This window comes from Zophobas morio, unplaced genomic scaffold (genome assembly GCF_036711695.1).
Source record: "Zophobas morio isolate AGI-343-1 ecotype UQ-CSIRO unplaced genomic scaffold, CSIRO_AGI_Zmor_V1 ptg000022l, whole genome shotgun sequence".
Lineage (NCBI taxonomy): Eukaryota > Metazoa > Arthropoda > Insecta > Coleoptera > Tenebrionidae > Zophobas > Zophobas morio.
In genome coordinates, this window is record NW_026972127.1 from 8807298 (window position 1) to 8831668 (window position 24371).

The 24371-nt window shown below is 34.4% G+C and overlaps 2 protein-coding genes across 10 annotated transcripts in view; one reads left to right on the forward strand and one right to left on the reverse strand.

The window, feature by feature from the left end:
• The window catches only part of LOC135133531 (trissin receptor-like), a 263813-nt gene extending 251479 nt beyond the window's left edge, over nt 1-12334 (reverse strand). The window contains exon 1 of the mRNA XM_064061976.1: nt 12273-12334. The gene's annotated coding sequence lies outside the window, so the exon portion shown is untranslated. The remainder of the gene's footprint in view (nt 1-12272) is intronic.
• Nucleotides 12335-13391: 1057 nt separating this feature from the next.
• Nucleotides 13392-24371, forward strand: part of LOC135133777 (RB1-inducible coiled-coil protein 1) — a 54736-nt gene continuing 43756 nt past the window's right edge. For 6 of the 9 annotated variants that reach the window (XM_064062295.1, XM_064062288.1, XM_064062292.1 and 3 more), the window contains exons 1-2: nt 13393-13679; nt 14017-14135. In XM_064062295.1, coding sequence (XP_063918365.1) covers nt 14068-14135 — 68 coding nt within the window. In that variant the 5' untranslated portion in view covers nt 13393-13679; nt 14017-14067. Of the gene's footprint in view, nt 13680-13860; nt 13944-14016; nt 14136-24371 lie in introns of those variants that run through there. The other 3 variants (XM_064062296.1, XM_064062290.1, XM_064062289.1) reach the window with 2 other exon arrangements.

The window sequence follows — 24371 nt, forward strand, 5'->3', positions numbered from 1 at the left end:
CTGTAGCGACGTCCAGAATTTAATCTGTTTTGATTTTAGGTTAGAAAATAGGCTGAAACCTTCGAATTATTAATTCTTTTAACAGAAGCCGTAAAAATAGGGAAAATCGCTAAAATTTTACTTTTTAATAGAAACCGTAAAAAGTTGAAACTTCCGTGTCGTCAACAGGCCAGTGAATCGGCTGAATACTCATTCGTTCCAGTTATGTCTTAACGCATAATTAATGGGGTTGTCTACATAAATCATCTTTCACGTTCGTAATAAAATTGAGAATTGGAAATCGATATAGCATCTACAGGCAATACACGCTCTAATAAAGATTTATTCTATTAAAAAAGCAATTATAGGACGCAAAAAATGCAAGGGATGCTTACAGAGAGATTGACTTTCCCTCGGCTTTTGCATAGTGTAACGACCCCGTAAAGCTTTTGCAAAAAATTCATTTTAAATGGATCGGTTTCGATGCAACTTTAGTTTCTATAAATTTTTCAAAGTAAGGACACCGATAATTAACGATTTAGACGCTGACAGCTGTATCTGTAAAATTCATATTTGACAAATAATTCGTTAAGCAAAAAAAAACTTGTATGCGTTATTGTTGTGGAATTTCTGCTCTGATCATATACGGAAGGAACAAAAATCTTCTACTAATAACTGTGTGAATCTTAATTAGCGCCCTCTGCTGGAAAATTGGAAAATGATGAAACGTTGCTAGCCGGAATCAAACCTGTTTTCGGCTACTACACCACAACACAGCTAATAAAACGGTGGTCCTGGTTTGCTACCCTTACAAATTGTGTCACAGGAAAGGTCTGATTCTTTTAGTCTAAAAATTACTCAAGTATATATATATATATATATATATATTTTTTTTTTCAATAAAAATTGCAGGCTAGATATGAGTACAAATACGGATCTAATAGCAAACCAAATGTGCACTTTCTCACAATCTAATTTACCGAGTATCTATCGTGTTGTATTATTCAGCTATTGATTAAAAATAGAAAAACCCGTCGAGAAGAAGCAACAAGCTTCCCGTCTAGCAGATCTGTGTTGAAAATGCTAAAGCAGGAAAGATAAATTATTTGTTAGAGGAACTGTAGAACCGGTAAAACTGTTCTGTTGGTAGACGTTCCACCTTTCCTCCTATTCAACTCGTTCGATTCAAGTTGTTCGCTTGTAAAGACAAACAAAATTGAAAGCCAACATTTGAGAATGTTAGAACATAAGTGCTTCACTCGTTTAACAATAAACTAATAATAAATAATAGTGATTTCCAGTATTTAATTTAAACAATTGTTTCTGTAAAATGTTTATTAACAAAAATTGCAAATAAATTTAATTTTTACTTCCCGAGCGTAAGCAAAGGAAGTATTGTAATCGAGTCCATCGGTCAACTCTCTACTTTTAAGTTTTCTCGATCTTTCATGACCCCTAGTAGACGAAGAAATGGGTCTCCCTTTTCCGTCTGTCTGTCCGTCTGTCCGTCTGTCTGCCGTCCCGGATTTTTATTAGACAGATAATCTCCGAAAGTACTGGACCGATCGTTGTGAAATTTTGTACTTATATTAGGAATATCATGTAGATGGTAAAACGCTAACCAAAATTTGTCTAATCATCCCCACCACTAATGCGATGACGTCACTTCAAAATTGTACATAGTAAATGGGTTTTAAATTGTATAAAATAACATAGTCCTACACATGTAGTTTGCAACCTCGAATTGAGTTTTCACTCGAAACGTCCAGATTTTTGGAAAAACAATCAAAATTATAAAACAACATTTTGCAATTTAATTTTGAATCTGCTAACCCGAATGCTTTGAAATCTTGCAGACGTTTTAAGTTTATAAGGAGCATAATAAATGTTTAGTCAAAATATATTTGCTTATCCCCTCCAAAAAATTGATGACGTCAGCTCGAAAGTTTGCCGAATAAATCCTATCTAAACTGTACAAAATATGATGAGTCTGTACTTGTTATTTATCACTCCATTCATATTTTTTGGATTTGTATATACAGAGTGACTCAAAAAAATTAATGAATGCGTAAATTTATTTTATTGATTTACTCAGGAACTACAAAACCGAATGTTTTGAAATCTTGAAGATGTTTTAAAGTTATCATAAGTATGGTAAGTTTTTGATCAAAATGTATTTGCTCATCCCCCCTAAAAAATTTATGACGTCACCACAAAATTTTGCTGAATAATTCCTATCTAAAATGTAGAAAATATGATGAGTCTCTTCTTATGATTTATCATTCCATTCAAATTTTTTGGATTTGCATATACAGGGTGGCCCAAAAAAAATAATGAATGCGTAAATGTATTTCATTGATTTAATCAGGAACTACAGAACCGAATGTTTTGAAATCTTGCAGATGTTTTAAGGTTACAAAAAGCATAATAAATTTTTAGTCAAAATATAGTTGGTTATCTTCTCCAAAAAACTGATGACGTCAGCTCAAAAGTTTGCCGAATAAATCCTATGTAGAATATACAAAATTTGATGAGTCTGTACTTGTAATTTATCATTCCATTTATATTTTTTGAATTTGCATATACCGGGTGACTCAAAAAAAAAAATGAATGAGTAAATTTATTTTATTGGTTTACTCAGGAACTACAAAACCGAATGCTTTGAAATTTACTGCGAAAAAAAAACATAATAGGCATGCAGTCGTCACGTTTCCGACAGAGAGGGAAGTACTGTCTAAACTCTTTAGACCAATTTTTATTTTTACAATTTAATTGAGTTAAAGTAGAGATTTGCTTTAGGCCGTACTAAATAAATAAAGGACTGTAAAAATTACCAAAAATATTTTCCCTTAAAAAAATTAACGAAACTATTAACTAACAGCAAAAATCCCAGCTTTCTAGTGAATGTAGTTTCCATAATAAACAGTTAAATTGACGTGAGATTTCAACATGTTACAGCAACATTCGAACGATTTGGGATGTGGGACGGAAAATTGGATAAAATACTGCCGCTCTTCCTGCTTGTCAGATCCTCCTTTGAAAACTATTGTAGTGATATTGTATTCTCTATTCAGTTTTATGCGAACATATGGGATTAAAGTTCAGAAATAGTTTAAAACTGCAATTTACAGCTTCAACCTATATGCACACGAAGCATGTCGTCGGTCTGCACTGATTTGTATATCATTTGCCTGTGTGTTTTCTAACACCCAGTTACCGTAATTTCGACTTGACTGTCTGGCAGGTAAAATTTACCGAAATTCCCCAACCACCTGTATTTTAAGCTAAAACCGATTTCTTAATCCTTTTCCAATAATTAACACGATTTACACTTTGTGCTGCCCTTCACACAATTTGCATCTCCGTCAACGACTTTCCCTTTTATTCAACAACAGTCTTTTCCAATAGCTCCACGTGCACTCACTCAATTTTATTTCATTACAAGTAGCTGCCGAAAAGACGAACATTCCGTAAAAGTGCACCTTCAGATAATTAATGCAAATCGTGTTTAGGGCGTGGGACTGGCAGGTAGACGGCTGAACTCTTGGTCCCACTTTGTATAGCGTACCGAGAAATACAGTGGATTTACGACTTTGACCCCTTCACTACCGCTGTCAACTAATAATGCAGCGTCTTAGATGCAAATTTATGACTCCGTTTCAAATTTTAGAAGCGGTCTATGTTGTATTTGGCCGTTAAGGTATCTTTAGCAATATTAGTTAAACTAAACCACTACCTGATAGATTATCTACTTCAAGTTAATGACCTTCTCCAATTGTTACTTTTGGGGTTGCACACATTGCAAATTCAGTTGTGCTGCGAACAGTCTGTGGCTCGTTTAGTGGTCTTTCGTGTGAAGGTGAAATTTATTCAATTACGAAGTAAGTGCAAATAGTTTTGCGAAAAATTCAAGACAAGTTCGGGTTTTATTAAGGTGTAGGTTATTACACGGTCAATTTTTTAAAAGTTAGAACGGCTTTATTAATGGTAAAAAGTTTCCATTGGATTTTAATATCTGCCGCACGTAGTTGCTAGTTGTACAGCTGCTCGTTGTACTTATAAAGGATTTGCTTTTTATGCTTGTTAGAAAGTTGATATTTTTTAAAAAGTAGACGTGAAAGATAAAACTTAAGAAATATTTTTAATGAAATGTGCCTTCTTACAGAGGTAAATTACACACAGAGAAGTAAAACGTTGTGTTGACGGTAATTCCTTTTTAATTTAAAAATAATAACACAAAATAAATGTATGTTTACGTACACAGATATCGAGCTGTATGTTTAACAGTTATTATAAGTATACCTAAACATTATTTCACTAGTGGAAATAATAATGGTCTCTAACAGGACTAGATTGTGCAATCTACAGAATCATATTTTGTTTACCTTTACCCTATAATTAGAAATCTGCTTTAAAGCTCAGGATCCCAGTTGTATTTATTCAGATATAGTGAGTATGTACGTTTTCCGTCCTTTCACCCACGCAGATTAAAATTAATCCTGTCCAGTAGCGGCCAAATCTAGGACGAACGAGTTTATACTCTAAAAAATTCTCTAGGAAACGAAACTATTCATTTGCCTTATTATTAATCTCCTTGAATTATATAATATACAGGGTGAGTATTATAATAACGGGAGCCTGACGAATTTTCAATGCAACACAACATACATCTATCAGTTATTGCCAGATTCTAAAATAAATAAATACGTTTTAGGATCAACGTAGGTAATCTTCGTACTAGTTGTCACTGTTTCTGAAATAAATCAATCAAAATTTCACAAATGAAATATTAAAAAAACACCAATATATTAATTCAAAGAAATGTAATAAATAAATTGAACAATTAAATAGATTTAACTGGCGTGCCCCGTCCTCCAGAAACCACAGCTCTTGTCGGATGTTGAAACGAACATTTTCTAATAACCCCGGAAAATCATTTCCCAAAAATTGTCGATACCTGTGTCCTGTTAAGTTGCCTTCGAAGAAGTATGGGCCAATTACGTAATCTGCAATAACACTAGCCCACACATTTATGGAATAAACATTTTGAAAATGAGCTGTCCTAATCCAGTATGGGTTCTTTTGGGAGTAATAGTGACAGTGGTGCCGATTAACAACCCCGTTATTGCCAAATCTTGCTTCATCGCCGAACAAAACTTTGAATAAAAAATTGATGTCCAGCTCTAGTTGATGTTGCATAAAATTGCAAAATTGTATTCTTCTAGGAAAGTCTTCTTCTTTTAGATCTTGTACTAATGTCACATGGTCTGGGTGGAACTTCGCTCTCAAAATTTTTGAAACCGAAGATTGAGATATTCCTACCTGTCGTGCCATAAATCTCGGATATCAACCTTTTCATCGTTCGTGTATTTAACCCTCATCTTATAAGTCGCGAAGACTAAAAACTTATCGGAGCTCAAAATTGACAAATAGAATTATTACGAAAGTCAAAATTAACTACCAGGTGACTGTGTTTGTACATTTTAGAAAAATAAAATATAAAAAGAGTTACATGTGAAATATGTATTTTGTGTTGCATTGAAATTTGGTTAGGGTCCCGTTATTATAATACTCACCTTGTTCATATACCATTTTATTAAAATAAAAGCAACAGAAAGTAGAATAATTACTTTATTTTCATCAATAAAGTTGTAATAACTCATATAATTTTAATTATCCCGGCGCATCCACCATTTTTATTTATTAATACAATACCTGCAAAATTTAATCCAGAAAGTACTCTTTTTGGCTAAGATAAAATATTTTTGCAAATAATAATTAATGGGGTTGTAGAATTGATATCGGCTTTACTTGACTCGCCACGAGGACTCTAAAGGAGGAATAGGTAGCCTTTGTTCCTTTACGGATAATTGTCTAGCGTCTTTACTGTCGAATGCAGTGGTTCATATTTCCTGCTAATATTCTACTATTGTCGATAATTTCACCGCTTCGAGTTAGGTGTAACAAGCAGATTAAAATGTTGACTAATAAAATCCTTAACTTGAATTTTATCCGTCTAGGTTTTTCAAAATTTTGGAACACATGTGTGAATTTGTGATGAATTTTAATAAATAAATTGATGCATGGAAGACCAGGTTTAATAAAAGAAAATATTAAAGTTATTATCAAAATTACATGCGGACCCATCAAAAATAAATAAAATTGAGTTTCGAAAAACGAAATAGTTACACAAAGTACTAATTGAAAAAAAAAATCACGGCGTGTGAAAATTCAAGGTAATATGAAATTAGACTTTGGTCATTATTATTAGAGACAATTTCTTTGCCGGGAAGTCATCCGCAAAGTTAAAAGTTTGTTTGTTTACTTTTTCTTATTATTAACTTATAGACTTCAGAAATATGAATTCACTAAGAAAAGTTTACACCTCAGTTTTACATCCATAATTAGATCAAATTCGTTACGTGTCTGGGTCGTAGAATATAAAAATGTAGGGTTTGCGTTTCTGTGTTTCCTTGTTAGAAATTTTATTAGACAGATGTATAATTTCGTGGTTACTAAGGCAATCATTTAAATCTTTAGGCCTTCAAGTGTGTGTTGAATTAACGTAAAGATTGTCTGTTGGTTGTTTCTAAAGAATGTGCATCAGTGATATGTGATTTTATATTTATTATCCCACCCGGTTTCAATTGTGATGATTTTTTTTATTCGTGTTGAGCCAAGAGGGCGGGGCTTAACTGCAAAATCTTTATTTCTCTACGAGGAATTAAAAACATGTTTTTAAATATCGGTTGTTCAAAAAATATATGTACATTAAGAAAAAAGGTAAAGTATAAGCCCCGCCCATCCACCCTATCTCAATTGGGATGATTTTTTTTTTAATCGTCGAGAGCCAAAGGAGCAGAATTTAATTGCAAAATCCTTATTATTTCTCTACAAGAAATTACCATATAAGACATGTTTGTGAGTATCGAGTTATTGTAAAAATACTCTGTATATTAAGACAAAATTAAAGCCAAAGATTAAGCTCCACCCATACATGCCCTGATATAAATAGTAATGAAGGTTTCATTCGTTGGCAGATCTAGAGGCGGAGCCTAAACGCAAAATACATATTTCCTTACAAAAATTTGCCATTTTAAAGGTGTTTTAGGTTTCTAAAAGAAAAAATAATTTATATTATAAAATTAATACATTTAGTTTATCTTGTATAACACGATTGATTACTTAAGAATATATTTCACGTGGTAATTTCTCGTTGAAAATAAGATTTTACAATTAAGCTCCGCCCTTCGGCTTACGACGAATAAAAAAAATCATTAGAATAGAGGAGGGCGGGTGGGCGGGGCTATTGCTATCTTATAAAAGATTCTGTAGGAAAAATTTAAATTTGGCCCCGCCCACCCACCCGTTCTCTGATTTTTTCTGCAGAAATGAGAAATAAATGTTACAGAAAATAAGTCGTATTACGATTAACGCTTTTTTTAACATCCTACGTTTTATTAGTTCCGATTCTCACTTTACAAAAGAACATGTAGGGTGTTTCTTTTATTTGATACAACTCTTGTAAATTTCTTATTCTTAAAGATAAACCTGTAGTTCTTGGAATAAATTGGTATCATTTTAAAAGATCTATGTGTTGGCAACCTAACATTTTTATGACCACTTCCGGTAGAACCGGAAATAACGTCAACTTTATTTTTTTTTATAAAGCACTAGGTATATTTTTTATAATTGGAAAGATTGTTTTTTTTGTAAAACCTCAAAAATAACTAATATTCTAAGCTCATACTTAAAGAGTTATTCAATAAAATAGACAAAAAATTCATATTTATTGATGACACTCTAGTAACTTGAAAATTTGACACTCATGTCTAAGAAAATAGAGGACGGGTGGGTGGTTCTAGTCCCTGTTAAGATAAGATTGATTTTGGTAAATGACATATCCTCCAAGAAAAAAAAAGGTGAGTGGGCGGGGCTAAAACTTGCTAAGGTAGGACTGAACAATACTAAGAGTAATCAACGAAATGAAGAGGAGGTGGGTGGGCGGGGTTATTGCTTGTTTATAAAAGATTATCTAGGAAAAAGTTTATTTTAGCCCCACCCACCCACCCGTTCTCTCATTTTGTCTTCAGAAATAAAAAATAAATGTTGTAGCAGATAAATAGCATAACAAACCAATTAATAAAACTTGCTAAAATAGGACTGAACAGTATTAAGAGTAATCACTGGAACGACGAAAGGATGGGTGGGCGGGGCTATTGCTTGCTTATAAAAGATTCTGTGGGAAAAAGATAAATTTAGCTCCGTCCACCCACCCGTTCTCTCATTTTTTGATGTTGATGTTGGTAAATGACATGTCCTCTAAGAAAAAAAAAGGTGGGTGGGTGGGGCTAACTGATGGTAAATCTCTATAGGAAAATATCGACTTTACAATTACGCTCTGGCCCTCGGTCTGACAACGAATAAAAAAAATCATCAGAATTGAGATTGGGCAAGTGGGCGGGGCTTATATCTTGCCTTTTTTTCAGTATAGATAGTCATATTTTCATACCAAGAAACTTAGGGTTAAAATTCGATATTTCTGTATACAAATTTTCCATTTTAAACATGTTTAAGTTTCATGTTGTGAAAAAGTCTACACAAATTAAAACAACAAGGCAAAATGATAATTTATCATTTCGATCGAGAAACAAAATCCCACCCCATATTTCTGTTTACTTTAGTTAAAATGTTTTCAATTTAGTTGTATTTTTCTAAATTCTGTAATAATTTAGTTTCAAATCAAAAATTAATATTTCTTGACGTCATGCATTTTTGGATGGGATGAAACGTTAAGTTTAGGTTAGCATTTTAAGATTACATAATAGTCTTAAGATAAAGTTTGCTATTATCATTCGTAAGTGGAACTAACACATATTTCATATTATTCCCAACTAAACACGTGCCTCGGCGTGGTTTTCAGTTAAAGTAGAGTCCCCCAAATAGTGAAAATTGACAGGATTATGGTAATGACAAGTTACAGCCCTGTACTCCTCTTCACCTTTTTACCTGAAATAACATAGGTTATATGAATCAGATAAAGACATTTTAGGTTGTAATGGTCAACGATGTTTCGACGTCTGATCCACAAAACGTTTAATTGTTTTGGACAAAGAACCCAAAAGCATTGCTATTTTAGAGATCGGAGTATACTTTTTTAAATTTATTGATGTAGATTAAGTATTGCATAACTTGCATATTTTGACGATCCATCGCATATTTTGTCGGTATGCATATTTGTCTGTATTCTACTTTGTCAGTTGAAAAATTATCGAAACTACCTCTTTTCCCAAAATGCTCGTAAAATCCAAAGTTAGGTCTGTTGTTGTCATGGTCAGCATTTATTAATACAGGTCGCCGTAAATGATTTATTAGGGGGCAATAATAGTTATTTAAGTGTCAGGAGCATAATTAGGGAGATTATGGCAAGAGGGAATATTTAAAGTCCGACGAAGGAGGGTTTTTAATATCCCGAGCGCCGCAACCGACAATTATGCCCGTGGTCCTTACAATGTTTTATTCTATTTTAGTTTCTACAAAATTTTTAACGAAATATTGAGTATTTCCGGCAAGATTGTACCTGGCTACTATTTTGATGTTGTTTATTTGTTAAATAATTCGAATTTCAACATGCTGAAGAAGTGGAAAACATTTATTCAAAAGAAATGTTAGAAGAATTTGAAGTCGACCAGGGAATGATTTGATGGAATATTATTTACCCAACTTTAATAAAAATATCCAAGCTTGTTTGAGTAATTAATTAATGTAAATAAATGATCAATCGTTGAACATTGTGATTCTAAAATAGCATAAAATTTATTTATGATTCTGTTTGGCGACAGTTAAGACCATCTGAACATATACATATACATATACTGCCAGACAAAAAACAAGTTAGTGTTAAAACGTTTTTAACTTCTTTCTATTTCCACATGTGTTTTAAAAAGTTATGTTTTCTGTTAAGGAATACATTAATGTTTTGCGTTTTGGTTTTTTACAAAAGTTCGACCAATTGCATAAAAAATTCAAGTGTCCGGGTTTTCGGTATACATAAATTGAGGATCAGTAATCTTTTAATCTTTTCGCACATGTTTTACTTGCGAAATTTTTAGAAATTTTTCCACCCTTCTTAAATACATACATATTTTGAGGTACAACGTGACAACACCGCAAATGTACAATGTGGTGAGTCCACCCAAAATTGTGGAACCAATCAGAACTCGAGGCATGTAGGTAATAATTTTTAAAATGCACAAATTAGCACTACTGTTGTCCACTATTTTTTTCCTATTTTTTATTTTTGATTGTATGTTAATTTCTATTATCGGAATTTTTTATTTTTAGGTTAGAAAGTAATAAATAATATCATTAGATACTGTCTGTGGCCAATGTCGGTACTCTTCCCAGGTAGGCACCTAAGTAAGTTCTAATCTCTTACTCAGTTCACAATTTGTGGATCCCTGCAGAATTAGTCCTCAATTTAGGTTCACCGGTTTTTTTTCTGGTAGTGTATATAAAAAAGGGGCAAAATATAAGCCCCGCCCACCCGACCTGTGTCAAATGTGTTAAATCGTCGTGAGCCGGAGGCGGAGCTTAACTGCAAAATTCTCATTTTTCTACAAGAAATTAGCATCTAAAACATGTGTTTAAATAATCGTTTGATTAAAGAAAACTAGAAGTATGTGTTAAGTAAAAAAGAAAGTCAAAGATTAAATCTCATCTATAACCGCCCCGATTCCAATTGTGATGAATTTTTGATTCGTTATCAGAATGAAGGGAGGCGCTTATTTTCAAAATCGATATTTCTCTATAAAAATTTACCAATTTAAACACGTTTTAAGTATTTTATTACGAAAAGAAAACGTAGGTATACTAAGAAAAAAAAGCCAAATATAAGCCAATGTCTCAAATGTGACTTTTTTTTAAATCATCATGAGCCGGGGGCAAAATCCTTATTTTTCTACAAGAAATTACCATCTGAAACATGTTTTTAAATAATCGTGTTGATAAAGACTATCCTGAACTTATTTCAACTACCTAACGAAAATATTTTCTGCGGAAGAACGGTGTTTTTTTTTTTTATATTTCATGTTTTTTAATACGACTGTGAGCGCAAGCTCCAAGTATCATAACATGTTTCCACACAGATTCATAAAAGGAAGCGTCAAAATCTCGACGAATTAAAACTGTCGCAAATTTCCTTGAAACAATCTCTTCAAAGCAAAATGAACAACAAGCAATTAATTCAAACTTATGTAAAACGATACTTAGTGCCAATATTCTCCTTAAAAAGTTGCTTCAAAGCGTTTTCAAATAAGAAATTTGTTTTTAGAATTCTCAAATAAGAACTGGAGTGACATCGCAATATGTCATGAAATTTTCAAAAAACTAACTGCGGAACGAATTAGCATTTATTAAAGCCAATTAACAATTTGTTTCGGCAACGATTACAAAATCAGAAACAGCGTATATATATGCTCTTAATTGAATCTGTGGAGTTAATTAAAAATTTGTAAACCAATAATTTCAATATTTCAGGAAAAATGAGCGATTCTGTAAATAAAAAAGTAAAAGAGGTAATTAATAAAATATTGGATACAAGCAATTAGCGCGTTAAAATACATACACACCAGTTATAAAATGTGTAATTAATAGCGTAATTATTCTTTATATAAAAATATGTTCTCGTGTTTTTGTTTGTATTTATTGTGTACATTTCGCTCTTTAACTCTTATACACCTATAATCCTGAGCAATTTGTTGGAAACTAAAGTCGATGTTCACTATTCGGAAGGCTCTATTTTACGTAAACTACATTCTGTAAACTTATTAAAATTTAAATTCCAAGTTATGCTATTTTATTCAGTAATATGTAAGGAACAGATATCCTTTTTCCCGCCAGTAAAATAAGTTGATGTAACGTGTTCTCCTGCGAGCTCCAGTTTCAATAAAAATAAAGAAGACATCTGCCGCATCGAAACAAAATCATCTTTATTTTCCTTTTATTGTTAAAAGTTTTCAGATTTAACTTGTTTGCAATAACAAAACGTAATGGAGGATTTCAAGTTTTCGATAAAATGGTTTTTAATTTAGAATTTTAATTTACCATGTCTAATAGGTCTATTCTTAATCTTTTTTTCAGGACAACCAACAATCAATAAAAGAAGTTGTTAAACATAATTGTGTAAGACGATTCCTGGCCAGATAGCGGCTTTAGCGCAAATTATCAACAAATATTCATTATCAATGACGGTCAAACGGCTACAGCCAATTGCAAACTACAGATTCACTCACCCCTTACATGTGACGCTCTAGTACAGGTCCGGCCCCGCGACAATTCGGCCCCAATCACGAATATGAAAACAGACACACCTGACTTATCTGTCGCTAAGGATTAAAATGAGGTCACTCACCGGGGGGTCTCCACCCCCTAGCCCACTCCTTGTAGATCAGCGGTTCCAACTCACGGCGTCATCTTCAGCGCGCAATCTTCTGGTGATGTTGTCGAGTTACCTGTAATCGCCCTAGCCGTACAGTTTGGGATGTACTGCCCGCCCACAGCCCCCTCAGAAGGAGCGCTGTCTTTGCCAAAGTGGAGAGGACACCTCCACATTCATACGTCACTATATTTCCTCCAGAAACCGGGTTAATCTCCCAACCTAACCAGCAAACGTATTCTCTGTTGCATTCGGTTGCCACCACCGCCACCACCGGTCGGTCAACAGCCAGGACACCCCTTTCACGGCTTTCGCCAACCTGCTGTGTCATGAGCCAAAGGCGCCCCACCTGAGTACGCCCTCAGTGCTCAGGTACATACCATGGTATCTGCCGGAGATTTTACGCGTTCACATTACTCTCGTGGCCCCAGGTTCACACTAACCTGCCACCTTCTCTTATCAACACCTTAACACACAACTCTTTGCCCTTAACACTCAACCCGAGTCCGGCCCTGTCACCACACAGCTGGGCCTTCACGCCCACCGCTATTTTACACACTCTCACGGACTCTGACTAACTCGGACTAACTGCCCTCAAAATGCACCCTCTGCATCTGAGATATGTGTCTTAAGTGGGGGTTAATTATAAAAACTGATTGGTTTGTCGCCTTAAAGACCTGCACTAAAAATTCCGCTTACAATTGTTTATATTATTAATTTCAATAGTGTTAGTAGGGCGGTAATTATTTAAGAAAAGATGTTTGACTTATTCATTGGGGGTGGCCTTCTGCTGGCCACCTGTGCATTTATGTGATAGATAATATCTACACGTGTATTGTTAGTTGCATACATATTGTTAATTAGTTAGCTTGGATACGGTGTAGTGTTCTGTAATGTAATATTAACATAGTTCATGTAAGATGTCGCTAGTATCGAGAACTGCGTATCTGCGTAGATGTCGCTTCGGTCGCTTTCAAACTCGTTTCGTCAGGAAGTGTCCTTGGTTTTTAATGAATTGCACATCGTACACGAGTTTGCAAAACAGATCGGACTTCCTAGTCAGCTGATGGTCAAATTGCGTTTTGGCCAACATGTCTGATAACGGACAGAGACATTCGCTTCAAGTAGTGTAACCGCCGTGAAAATGCTAGTGAAGAAAATTCGCAGTGTTTGTCAATATCAGCTGTGAAAATGTCAGATAGCTGTTCAGGCAGCTATGGACAAGAAAATCGTTGGGAAATCGTCGTAAATTCCATGTCAGCACGTACGTACACCCCGCAAAAACGCACACCCGCCTCCTGCGCCAAAAACGCAAAAATCCCGGTTTGTTGCCCCTTCTGGAGCCTTTCCACCCAATCTCTTTGTTTACCTATTTGTGAGCGTAAACATGCATCCGATGATAATGACGTTCTGTTGACTTTATTTATAACTGTGACTGCTTATAATTCACCTATTGTAGGTGTCGACTTGTCTGCCGTCACCTTGCACTTGCACCGAATCTCGCTTTCGGAAAAATCGACCTAAAAATGTACGCCGATAACGCTATCAATTAGCCAAAACATCTCGTCTAGCCACCACACTGAACTGCGTATTTGTTCCAGGTACTTCTAATTTTGGACTACTCTCGAAGCTCGTTCCTAAATTGCCTTAAAATGCTGTTCGTATTCCAAGTGGACACTGGCCGAATGATGACTTTCGATATGAGCCTCGCTCTAGAAAGGTTAGTCTTTTGTTGGTCAATATTTCACAGGATTGCGGAGGTTATGTTTACGCAGCCATGAGAGGAAATCCTAATCGAACCCAAGGTTTATTTACACCGCGTGTTTACACCACCCATGTCAATAAACAATTAGTTCCACAAGCTGTGCGGAAAACTCGCTTTCCACTCTTATGTGCTAAAGAAAAATAAATCGAGACGGAACCTTGCACCCTGCTCCAGGAGCCACCCATTTGTGTGCTTTCCTATTAAAGCCATTTACACCAGCTATAAATAGCATGATTAACATCTGCATATTTTTAACAACAAGATTAAACCTGTCTAACAAAGTTAAACATGCAATTTATCACGTCTGAGTTTCGCTGCAGTATACGGATTTGTTTGTTCCTTGGATGTGTAATGATGGTCATAAAAGAAAATACACAGCCCAGATGCCCGCTTCTCGTAAAATTCACGAGTGTCATCATATTTTGCCATTTTTTTATAGATAAGTAATGAGTCACCTGCTCAATTATTAACGTGTTTTGCTTCAAGTAGACGCAGTGGCGGCTTATGTAGTGTAATGGATACAATTTTCATTGTAGCTCATTTATTTTCATATATCTGCTCTATTAAACAAGTCTTAAGCTTTTAACACCTTTAATCTCAGCATTAGGTCTCGTGGAAGTGTGATAAAATTATTTTCAGTCAATTAAAAATTTATAAATGTCAGCGTAATGACTACGTGCATAAATAGAACCGAGATCAATTTTCTGTGTATTCTTCAGACGTACTCGCTTGTGACATCATCGGTTTTCCAGTTAAAATATGTTAAAAAAAAAATAGAGTAATGAATCATGAAACGTAAGAATTATGCTTGATTTTACTGAATTATTTTTTCTTGAACGATATGTGAGATAAGTAGAGAAAATGCAAAAATAGATCTCCCGCTTCCGTATGTCTATCGTGTGTCTGTCTGTCGTTTGTGTCGATATTTATTAAATAGACGATCTCTGAAACCACTGAATCGATTATTGTGACCTCAAAACTTTGCATGCTAAATGTTATTTAAATTTTATAATACAATGTACTCCTGTACTTGTGGTCTATCAATCTGCCTTGATTTTTTAACCTGGACGTATCATCTTAATCGGAGAACACGATACCAATTACAAGGGACCCCTATAAATGGATAAAACTTTTCTCCCAAGGTCTTGTTTAACTTAAATATTTGAATTAAAACTTTGAAGATTATTCAACTGGAGTACCAACCAAGGTGCGAAAATCAAAGCAGAATTATTATAAATAAATAAAACTTTTGGTCCGACAGGTTTTCAAATGCGCGGGACAGCGAAAAATATTTTTTATTAATGATTTGTTGCACCTGTTCCTAAAAAAAAAATTGCTCGAGAGGATTAGGTAACACTTCGCGCTCTTGAAGTATAGTCCAATAAATACAATTTCTTTGTTAACTTTTATGATAGTCTCTGTAGGTTAAAGATCGAGGCGGATTCATCAACCACAAATTCATGACTATGTTACTTTATAAAATTTAAATAGGTGATACAAAATTGGTCGAAAGCTGTTTCGACAGAACTTCCCTCGCACCTAAAGTACAGTGAAATAGATCCAGCATTTTTGAGCTGAGTTTTTACTTTACAGAATTTTGTGATGACGTCATCAACATTTTTGCAAGGACACGTATATCAACTTGGTGTGATGTAGTGTAATACTAAAAATAACATTATTGAATTCGCAATATTTTCTGGGAAAATGGAGTGAGCCGTTCCTGATTTAATCAATAAATTGACACATTACTTAATTTTTTTTGAGCCACTTGCATAAGCAAATCTAAAAAATATGAATGCAGTGATAAATCACAAGTAAAAACTCGTCATATTTTTAACATTTCTCGTAGATTTAGGAATTTGACTCGTTACTATGGCAATTTGCAAGTTTTTACAAGATTAATAGGGGCAAAATCAGTTTTATCTTAAAAAATACTAGGCCCGCCCACCCGCCCCTCTTTACTCAGAGGATATATCATTTCCCAAAATCAGTCTTATCTTACCAAGTACTAAGCCCACCCCTTATTTTTTAGAGGATATTTCATTTGCCAAAATCACTGTTATCTTACCAAGTACTAGCTCCGCCCACCCGCCCCCTATCTTTCAGAAAACATGTCATTTGCCAAAATCAGTCTTATCTCACAAAGTACCAAGCCTACCCACCCGCCCTCTATTTTTTCAGAGGATATTTCATTTGCCAAAATCAGTCTTATCTTACCAAATATTAGGCCCGCCCACCCGCCCGCTAGTTTTTCAGAGGATATGTCATTTGCCAAAATCACTTTTATCTTACCAAATACTGCCTCCGCCCACCCGCCCCCTATTTTCTCAGAAGACATGTCATTTGCCAAAATTAGACTTATGTTAGCAAGTACTAGCCCCGCCCACTCGTTCTTTATTTTCTCAGAGGGTAGTACTTGCTAGTACTTACTAAGATAAGTCTTATTTTGGCAAATGACATATCCTCTGAGAAAATAGGGGGCGGATAGGCGGGGCTAGTACTTGGTAAAATATGACTGATTTTGGTAAATGAAATATTCTCTGAAAAAATAGGGGGCGGGTGGACGGGGCTAGTATTTGGTAAAATAAGAGTGATTTTGGCAAATGATATATCCTCTGAAAAAAGAGGGGGCGGGTGGGCGGGGCTACTACTTGGTAAGATAAGAGTGATTTTGGCAAATGACATATCCTCTGAAAAAATAGGGGGCGGGTGGGCGGGGCTAGTACTTGGTAAAATAAGAGTGATTTTGGCAAATGAAATATCCTCGGAAAAAATAAGGGGCGGGTCAGCGGGGCTAGTAATTGTAAGATAAGAGTGATTTTGGCAAATGACATATCCTCTGAAAAAATAGAGGGCGGGTGGGCGGGGCTAGTACTTGGTAAGATAAGAGTGATTTTGGCAAATGAAATATCCTCGGAAAAAATAAGGGGCGGGTGGGCGGGGCTAGTACTTGGTAAGATAAGAGTGATTTTGGCAAATGAAATATCTTCTGAAAAAATAGGGGGCGGGTGGGCGGGACTAGTAATTGGTAAGATAAGAGTGATTTTGGCAAATGCAATATCCTCTGAAAAAATAGGGAGCGGGTGGGCGGGGCTAGTACTTGGTAAGATAAGAGTGATTTTGGCAAATGAAATATCCTCTGAAAAAATAGGAGGCGGGTGGGCGGGGCTAGTACTTGGTAAAATAAGAGTGATTTTGGCAAATGACATCCCCTGGGCGGACGTAGTATTTGTTAAGATAAAACTTATTTTGCCCCTATTAATCTTGTAAAATTTAAAGGTGTCAAATTGCAAATTTCCATTGTAACGAGATCTAAATCTGGTTGGATATTTATTTTTTAACAACTCAATCATTAATTTTTTTAAGACACCCTGTATAAGCAAATTCAAAAAATATTAATTATATATTAAAAATAAATTAGTATAAACTCATCATATTTTGCACATTTAAGATAGGGTATATTCAGTAATATTTTGAGGTGACGTCATCAATTTTTTAGGGGGGATGACCAAATATATTTTGATCAAAAATTTACCATGCTTATGATAACTTTAAAACATCTCCAAGATTTCAAAGGATTCGGTTGTGCAGTTCCTGATTAAGTCAATAAAATAAATTCACGCATTCATTAATTTTTTTGAGTGACCCTGTTTAAGCACACTGATCATATTTTGCACATTTTAGATAGTATTTATCCGGTAAAATTTTGAGATGATCAATTTATTTATGGGGATAAACAAATATATTTTGATTAGAAATTGATTATGCTTACCATAAATTTAAAACATCTGCAAGATTTCAAAACAACTAAATGTTGTTTTATAATTTTGATTTTTTCCCAAAAATCTGGACGTTTTGGGTAAAAACTCAACACGGAGTCATAAACTACATGTACAATTTTTTAATGAGGTCATCACAATATTGGTGGAGATGATTGGTTAGCGTTTTACCATCTAATATAAATGATATTCCTAACATAAATACAAAATTTGACAACAATTGGCCCAGTACTTTCCGAAATTATCCGTCTAATATAAATCAGGACGGTGGACAGACGGACAGACAGACAGACAGACGGACGGACGGAAACGGGCGACCTATTTCTTCGTACTCTAGGGGTCATGAAAGATCGAGAAAACGTAAAAATAGAGAGTCGGCCGACGGATTCGATTACAATACTTCCTTCGCTTACGTTCGGTAAAGTAAAATTTTAATATGGTGATATGATAAGACAACTTTTGGTTAGTGTTTTATCATCTCCACCATATTCTTTAAATACAAATAAAACTTGAGAACAAGCATTCCGATAATTTCGTAGATTATTTGTCTAATAAAATCGACACAAACGAGGTACGACAGACACAGAAACGGAAGACTAAATTTTTCCATGCCCTAAAGTGGACAGCTTGGGAAATTGAACATCATAAGAAAATTAGCGTTTTATTTTCTTGGAAGCATTTAATTCTAGTCAGTGTTCAATTGATTTTGATTTATTACTTCCCGAGCATAAGCTAAGGAAGTGCAGTAATCAAGCCCCTCGGACGAATGGCCACTTATATATTTTCTCGACGTTTCATGACCCCTAGAGTATGAAAAAAGTAATCTCCGTTTCCGTCTGCCTGTCTGCCTCTCTGTGTGTCTGTCTGGTGTCTGTATCCATTTTTATTGGAGACATATCTCCGAAACTGCTGGACCGATTGTTGTCAAATTTTGTGTGCATATTAGAAATGTCAGATAGAATTTTATCATTTTTCAGAGAAGCAGTGTTTACTGGACTGTACTTTAGAAGCGAGGGAAGTTCTATCTAAATAATTTTCGACCATTTTTTTATTTAAAAAGCCATAATGTGCATATATTTTCGTAATTTGATAAGAAAATTAAAAAAAGCGAGTGATTAAATTAGTGATTTTTTTAAACAATCCTTGACTGTCAGTGTAATGAAATTTTATGATACCACGTGAAACTGCAATTTTAAGTTGTCTTTCTACTTATTCGGATAAAATAGTAAGCAATAGGTCAAGTGTCCAGTTGATATTAATAAATTATTTCGTCAGAATGTATGTCGATTTTTTTATCATCTGGTTATCCCGAATCGGTATGTTGTCTGTACTATGTCACTCGTAGAAATGGCTTAAAATTTTCACACGCTAAAATAAGGTGGTTTTTACCGCTACTATTCGATATTTTTTTCGCATAATCTCTACAATGTACAAAAAGTACGAATGCGTTGATAAACAATAAACTGATAATGTTTCGCACATTTTAAGTGGGATATGTTGGTCAAAATTTGGCGATGATGTTATCAATGGGGGGACGGGAGAGATAAAGTTTCATTAAGATTTACCATTGCGATAACCTTAAAAGGTTTCTGAGATTTCGAACTATTTGCTGTTCCAAAATTAAATTGTAAAATGTAACAATTGATTTTTTAATAAAATAAAAATTAAGACGGATTCATAAACCACTAGTGTAGGAGTTAATAAAATAATAAAGCAACGAGAGACCTACTTTTTCATATTCTAGGGACGTAAAATGTCGACGATATGAAATTATCGTCACAATTATTCTCTAACTTACGCTTAAATCCAACAAGTTGTGTTTTCGTCATTATTTTAAGCTTTTGAATTAAATTTCACAGAATGTCAATACGTTTTCTCGTTAACAAAATAAATGAAACATTGCCAAACGATGCATTAAATAAAACATATTTGGCGAGTTGTACGTTGGATTACAGCTTGATGACGTTATCAAAACAAATGAAAACGTGAAATATGACGGGAAATTGATTTAGTAGTTGACTTTTCCATAAACCATTTTGAAATTTTAATGTAGCTTGTAGAATTAAAATATTTTTCTGACTAAAAACTATACACGTCATTTTAATTTGACAATTTGTATATGTATTTGTGTTTTTAAAAGTAAGACGTTTGTCTGCCGGTCAAAAGTCGTAGGATATCCTATAACGGAACAAATTGGTATCGAATTGAAGGATGAAATATGACTGCTTGAACAGGTTAAACGATTTTTCACGCCGACGATGTTAGGAAATTTGAGATTTTTCTATTGGCGGTGTCGATTGTTCGTCTGTTTGTATTCATCTTGAGTAACCGGCAGTGCGATAAGGAACAACCGTAAACAAACAACAAAGAGATTCTATCACCGATAGTGGTAATGCTTGCTGTTAATTAAGTCCGTTCATCAAGATTTTCAGTCGTCAGGTGAATCAAACGTTAAAAAATAAACAGTAGATTAAGTTTGGTTTTTAAATCTAAATCGGGAGTGACGAAAAACTGGCAAACTTAGTCGAGTGTATCATAGTTTCAAATTTAGTTTGGCTGTTTTGAAATAGATTTTTTTCTGTCGGTTTTGTATGCATTATGATGCCCCTGAAAAAAATTTAAAGACGCCTGTCATAAATATTTGTAGTACAATTTATTTAAATAAGAAAATCTTAGGGATTATGGAAACCCGCAGTAAGGAGGCGGAGCAATCTAATATTCCTTTCTGACAATAAAAAGAATAAAAATTGCGGTTGAGTATTTCACTGTCTTCTCGTTTGATGTTAATGAACACTCCAGTAATTAGTTTTCGGAATTCTCTGTATCTGTAAATTTCCAACAAATATATTCTCAAACAAACGACACTGGAAACTTGTTGTGTTCTACGAACTGTGAAACGTCAGTGAACACGAAATCAACATATTTTTTGAAGTCCTTACCTGCTGTGGCGGCTTGTGGCCTTTCACAGATAACTCACGAGCCGCCACTGGCAGGCACATTTTCAATAAGAACTTGCACGCGCTGAAACCGTGCTGAAGCATGCACATGAAGAAGTGATAACTCGCAGCGACTGCAACTAGAGTCGTTTTTAATAAAAATGAGAGTGGAAAGAAACCGTTCACTCGATTATAGCGGTCAACATTATTTCTATATTTTTTTCTACCATAACTGTAATTATTTATTTCCATTCAAATGGGAGTCGAAACCACGGTGATTACTCATCGAATGCAAAATTCATTATTGTAGGATGATCCTTTGTGTTTTCATTCCATAAATATAGTAGGGTACGAGTTTTGTCTTTGGAATTTTTTGATCAGTTGAACGTGCAAATTTATTCGTGTTTCGCCAACATGGGTGTCAAATTGAAACCGAAAAGTAAAACAGAAGGCGTAAATTGCATTGGCATTTACGAAGTGCATATTGTTTATCAGGATCTACTGTTACAGAGGTCGTAAAATTTGTTTATAAATAAATTTCAGGTGTTGTTGGTTACGTCAGATGGCAATGTGTATTCACACGCTGAACGAAAATTGTACACTTATCTAGGTTACAGACAAACTGCGAAGCTTATTTTGTTAAATGTATAACATCCATTTCGGATCAGTGGATTATTATAAACTTGTAACTTTCCGGTTTACTTAGCTTGAACTCGGACTGTGTTTACGATTTTACGGTTGACCAATGTAGTTATTACCTGACAGATGTTCGAAAACAGAGATGCATGAACTTGGTCATACATTCAAAACCGAAATATCGCAGCAGAAATATAAATTCGGTTATCGCAACCAAGTTAAATTTACATTTCCCATTAATAATGTAAAAACAAACTACTGTAAACACAAGGCGATCGATAAATTTGTCATTAGTGTCATTTTGAAGTTGGTAGTCTAAATCCAATCGTTGTTGGTGAAAAGCATCAATAGTCAATCGTGTCCACTGAGCATTTGTGGTTGAATTAAAACTTCCCAATTTGAACATAAAATACACGAACTGCGTTCACGTTTCACGTGAAAAATGAAGTTGTCAAAAACGAGAATAAATCGCCTTGGAGTTGTCGACTGTTCAAATTAGTCATAGCAGCCGCATTTCCACGATGCGCTCTATCTAGAGTCAGACTAATTGACGGCGCTTTTTCACAGGAGAAGTTCATCAGATTGTGGAGACTGGTAAATTCGCCGCCATGTAAATGACACCTAGGTGTAAAGATCAATGATGTTACTGACACAAATGGATAAGTTTATTCCAGCTAAACAAAGAAAAGAATAGATAATTGGGATGTTTTTTACCAAGTTGAACGGACTTAGGTAGAATGTTTATGTTCACCTTGAATCTTTCCACTACTGACAAATAAAAATTATCTCACTTTCACAATATGTACAGCGTGAGGTGCGCAAAAGTGACACGCAGTATTTTCACAGTAGTTTTTGTTTTGTTATCAGTCGGATGTTGTTTCGAGGATTAGTGTAAAAATTGTAAATAATCACTTTCTTTTCAGTTTAATTGTGAATGTGGTAAATAAAGGAGTTTGTTGTCCTTGAAGCACGATGCAGACTTTAGATATAGGTGTTTTATTTACGACCCTAAGCCACAAACAGATTTTTTTACTGTTTTTATAGTTTAAGATATTGGTAATCTTTGCAAGGTGTATGAACTTTGAGAAGATTTACGTCGGCTTTTGCGCAACTTCAAAAGTTTGAATAAGATTTACGGTGCACCCGAATTTATGGAGATTTTGACACCGAAATCGAGTTTATTTTGGATTTTTTCAGCTTTGACTTGATAATATAATGAGAGTGTGGATTTTTTGTGTAATTATTTGTAGATTTTTTTGTGGTAATAAAAAACCCCATTTTTGATAAATCCTCTAAATTTTTTGAAGTGTTGTCATACTTTTTTATAAAAATTTCATTGCTCGCTTGTGATGGTGATGTCATTAACTTCCTGGACGCATTAATCAGTTGCTGGTGTCTTAATAGAGCTCGTGCGTAGGTAAATTCATTTTTTTTAGTGTAATCAGTATGTGCAAGGTCAAAAATCGGCACATTGATAAACCATTGTTATGAAAACAAGGCATGCTATAAATTCCGAGTGATTATTTACTTTATAAAATTTTCGCATGACGTCGTCAATTTTTTGGAGGGCATGGTAGGCTAATTTTGTCTGTGGTAACACCCGACGATTTACAAGATTAATGATTGTTCAAGAATTCAAAAATATGTCAGTTGTGTTCGTAAGAAGAAAATAAAATAAAAGTAATAGTTGTGAATTCAGATTTTCCATTTTTGTGTGCTTGTCGGTCTGTCTATCTGTCTGCTTGTCTCTGTTTGTTTACGATTTTTGTCAGACAAGTTATTTGAGAATCTAGTGGGCAGATTATTGTATTTTAGACGTATTTAAAGAATATTAGAGAGTAAAATCTAACCAAAATTTGTTTATTCTTCCCTACTTAACATGTGATGACGTCATTTCAAAATTTTGCCGAGCAAAGTAATGTACTTCTAAACCTTTATTAATTCAGCCGTATTTTTAAACCTAATTTATCTTAAAAGCGACACAATTGATTCCTCTGAAATTTTGTACATCTTTTAAGTGGAAAACTCTCAGTCTCCTTTGAAAATTCAGAAAAATGTGCTTATGTACTTCATACACTTTAATTTTTTGGAATTGTTTATTATAAAGGTGTCAAAAAAGGTACGAAATGAAGCCGTTTATTGGACTGAAACATTATTTTAGCACAGCTCTTAGATATACATAATTTTAAATAGTTGTTAAACCTAAATTACAAAAATAATATGTATTTCCAAAAAATAATAACGATAAGTCGCATAAAATCGCTGAAAAAAATTGGTCGAAGGCTATTTCGACAGAACTTCCCTCGCCTCTGAAATACAATAAAACGAATCCAGCTTTTTCGAAAAGTTAAAAAAATAATTATGCGAATTTCATTCATTAATTTTTATTAGTCACCTTGTATAAGAAATTTAAAAACTTTTAATGCAGTAATAAATCACAAGTATAGACTCATCATTTTTGCACATTTTGGATCAGCAAAATTTTGAGATTACGTCATCAATTTTTTGGGAGGTGATAAACGGTTTGGGATAACCTTAAAATATTTAGAAGATTTCAGAGGATTCGGTTTTGCAGTTTCAAAGTTATACTGGTTGTCTGGAAAATGGCGGATTAACTCTCCGCTACGCTCTTAACAATCAACTGATGAATCTGGGAAAAATAGTAAAAAAAATCCTTCACATAAGGTATTTTGGTGGAATTATAATAATTTTAAAATTGGTTCGTTTGTTACGTTTAACAAATCATTTGCCAAAATCAGTTTTATCCTAGCAGGTATTAGCCCGCCCACCCGCCCTTCGTTTCTTGAGGGTATCTCATTTGCCAAAATTAGTGTTATCTT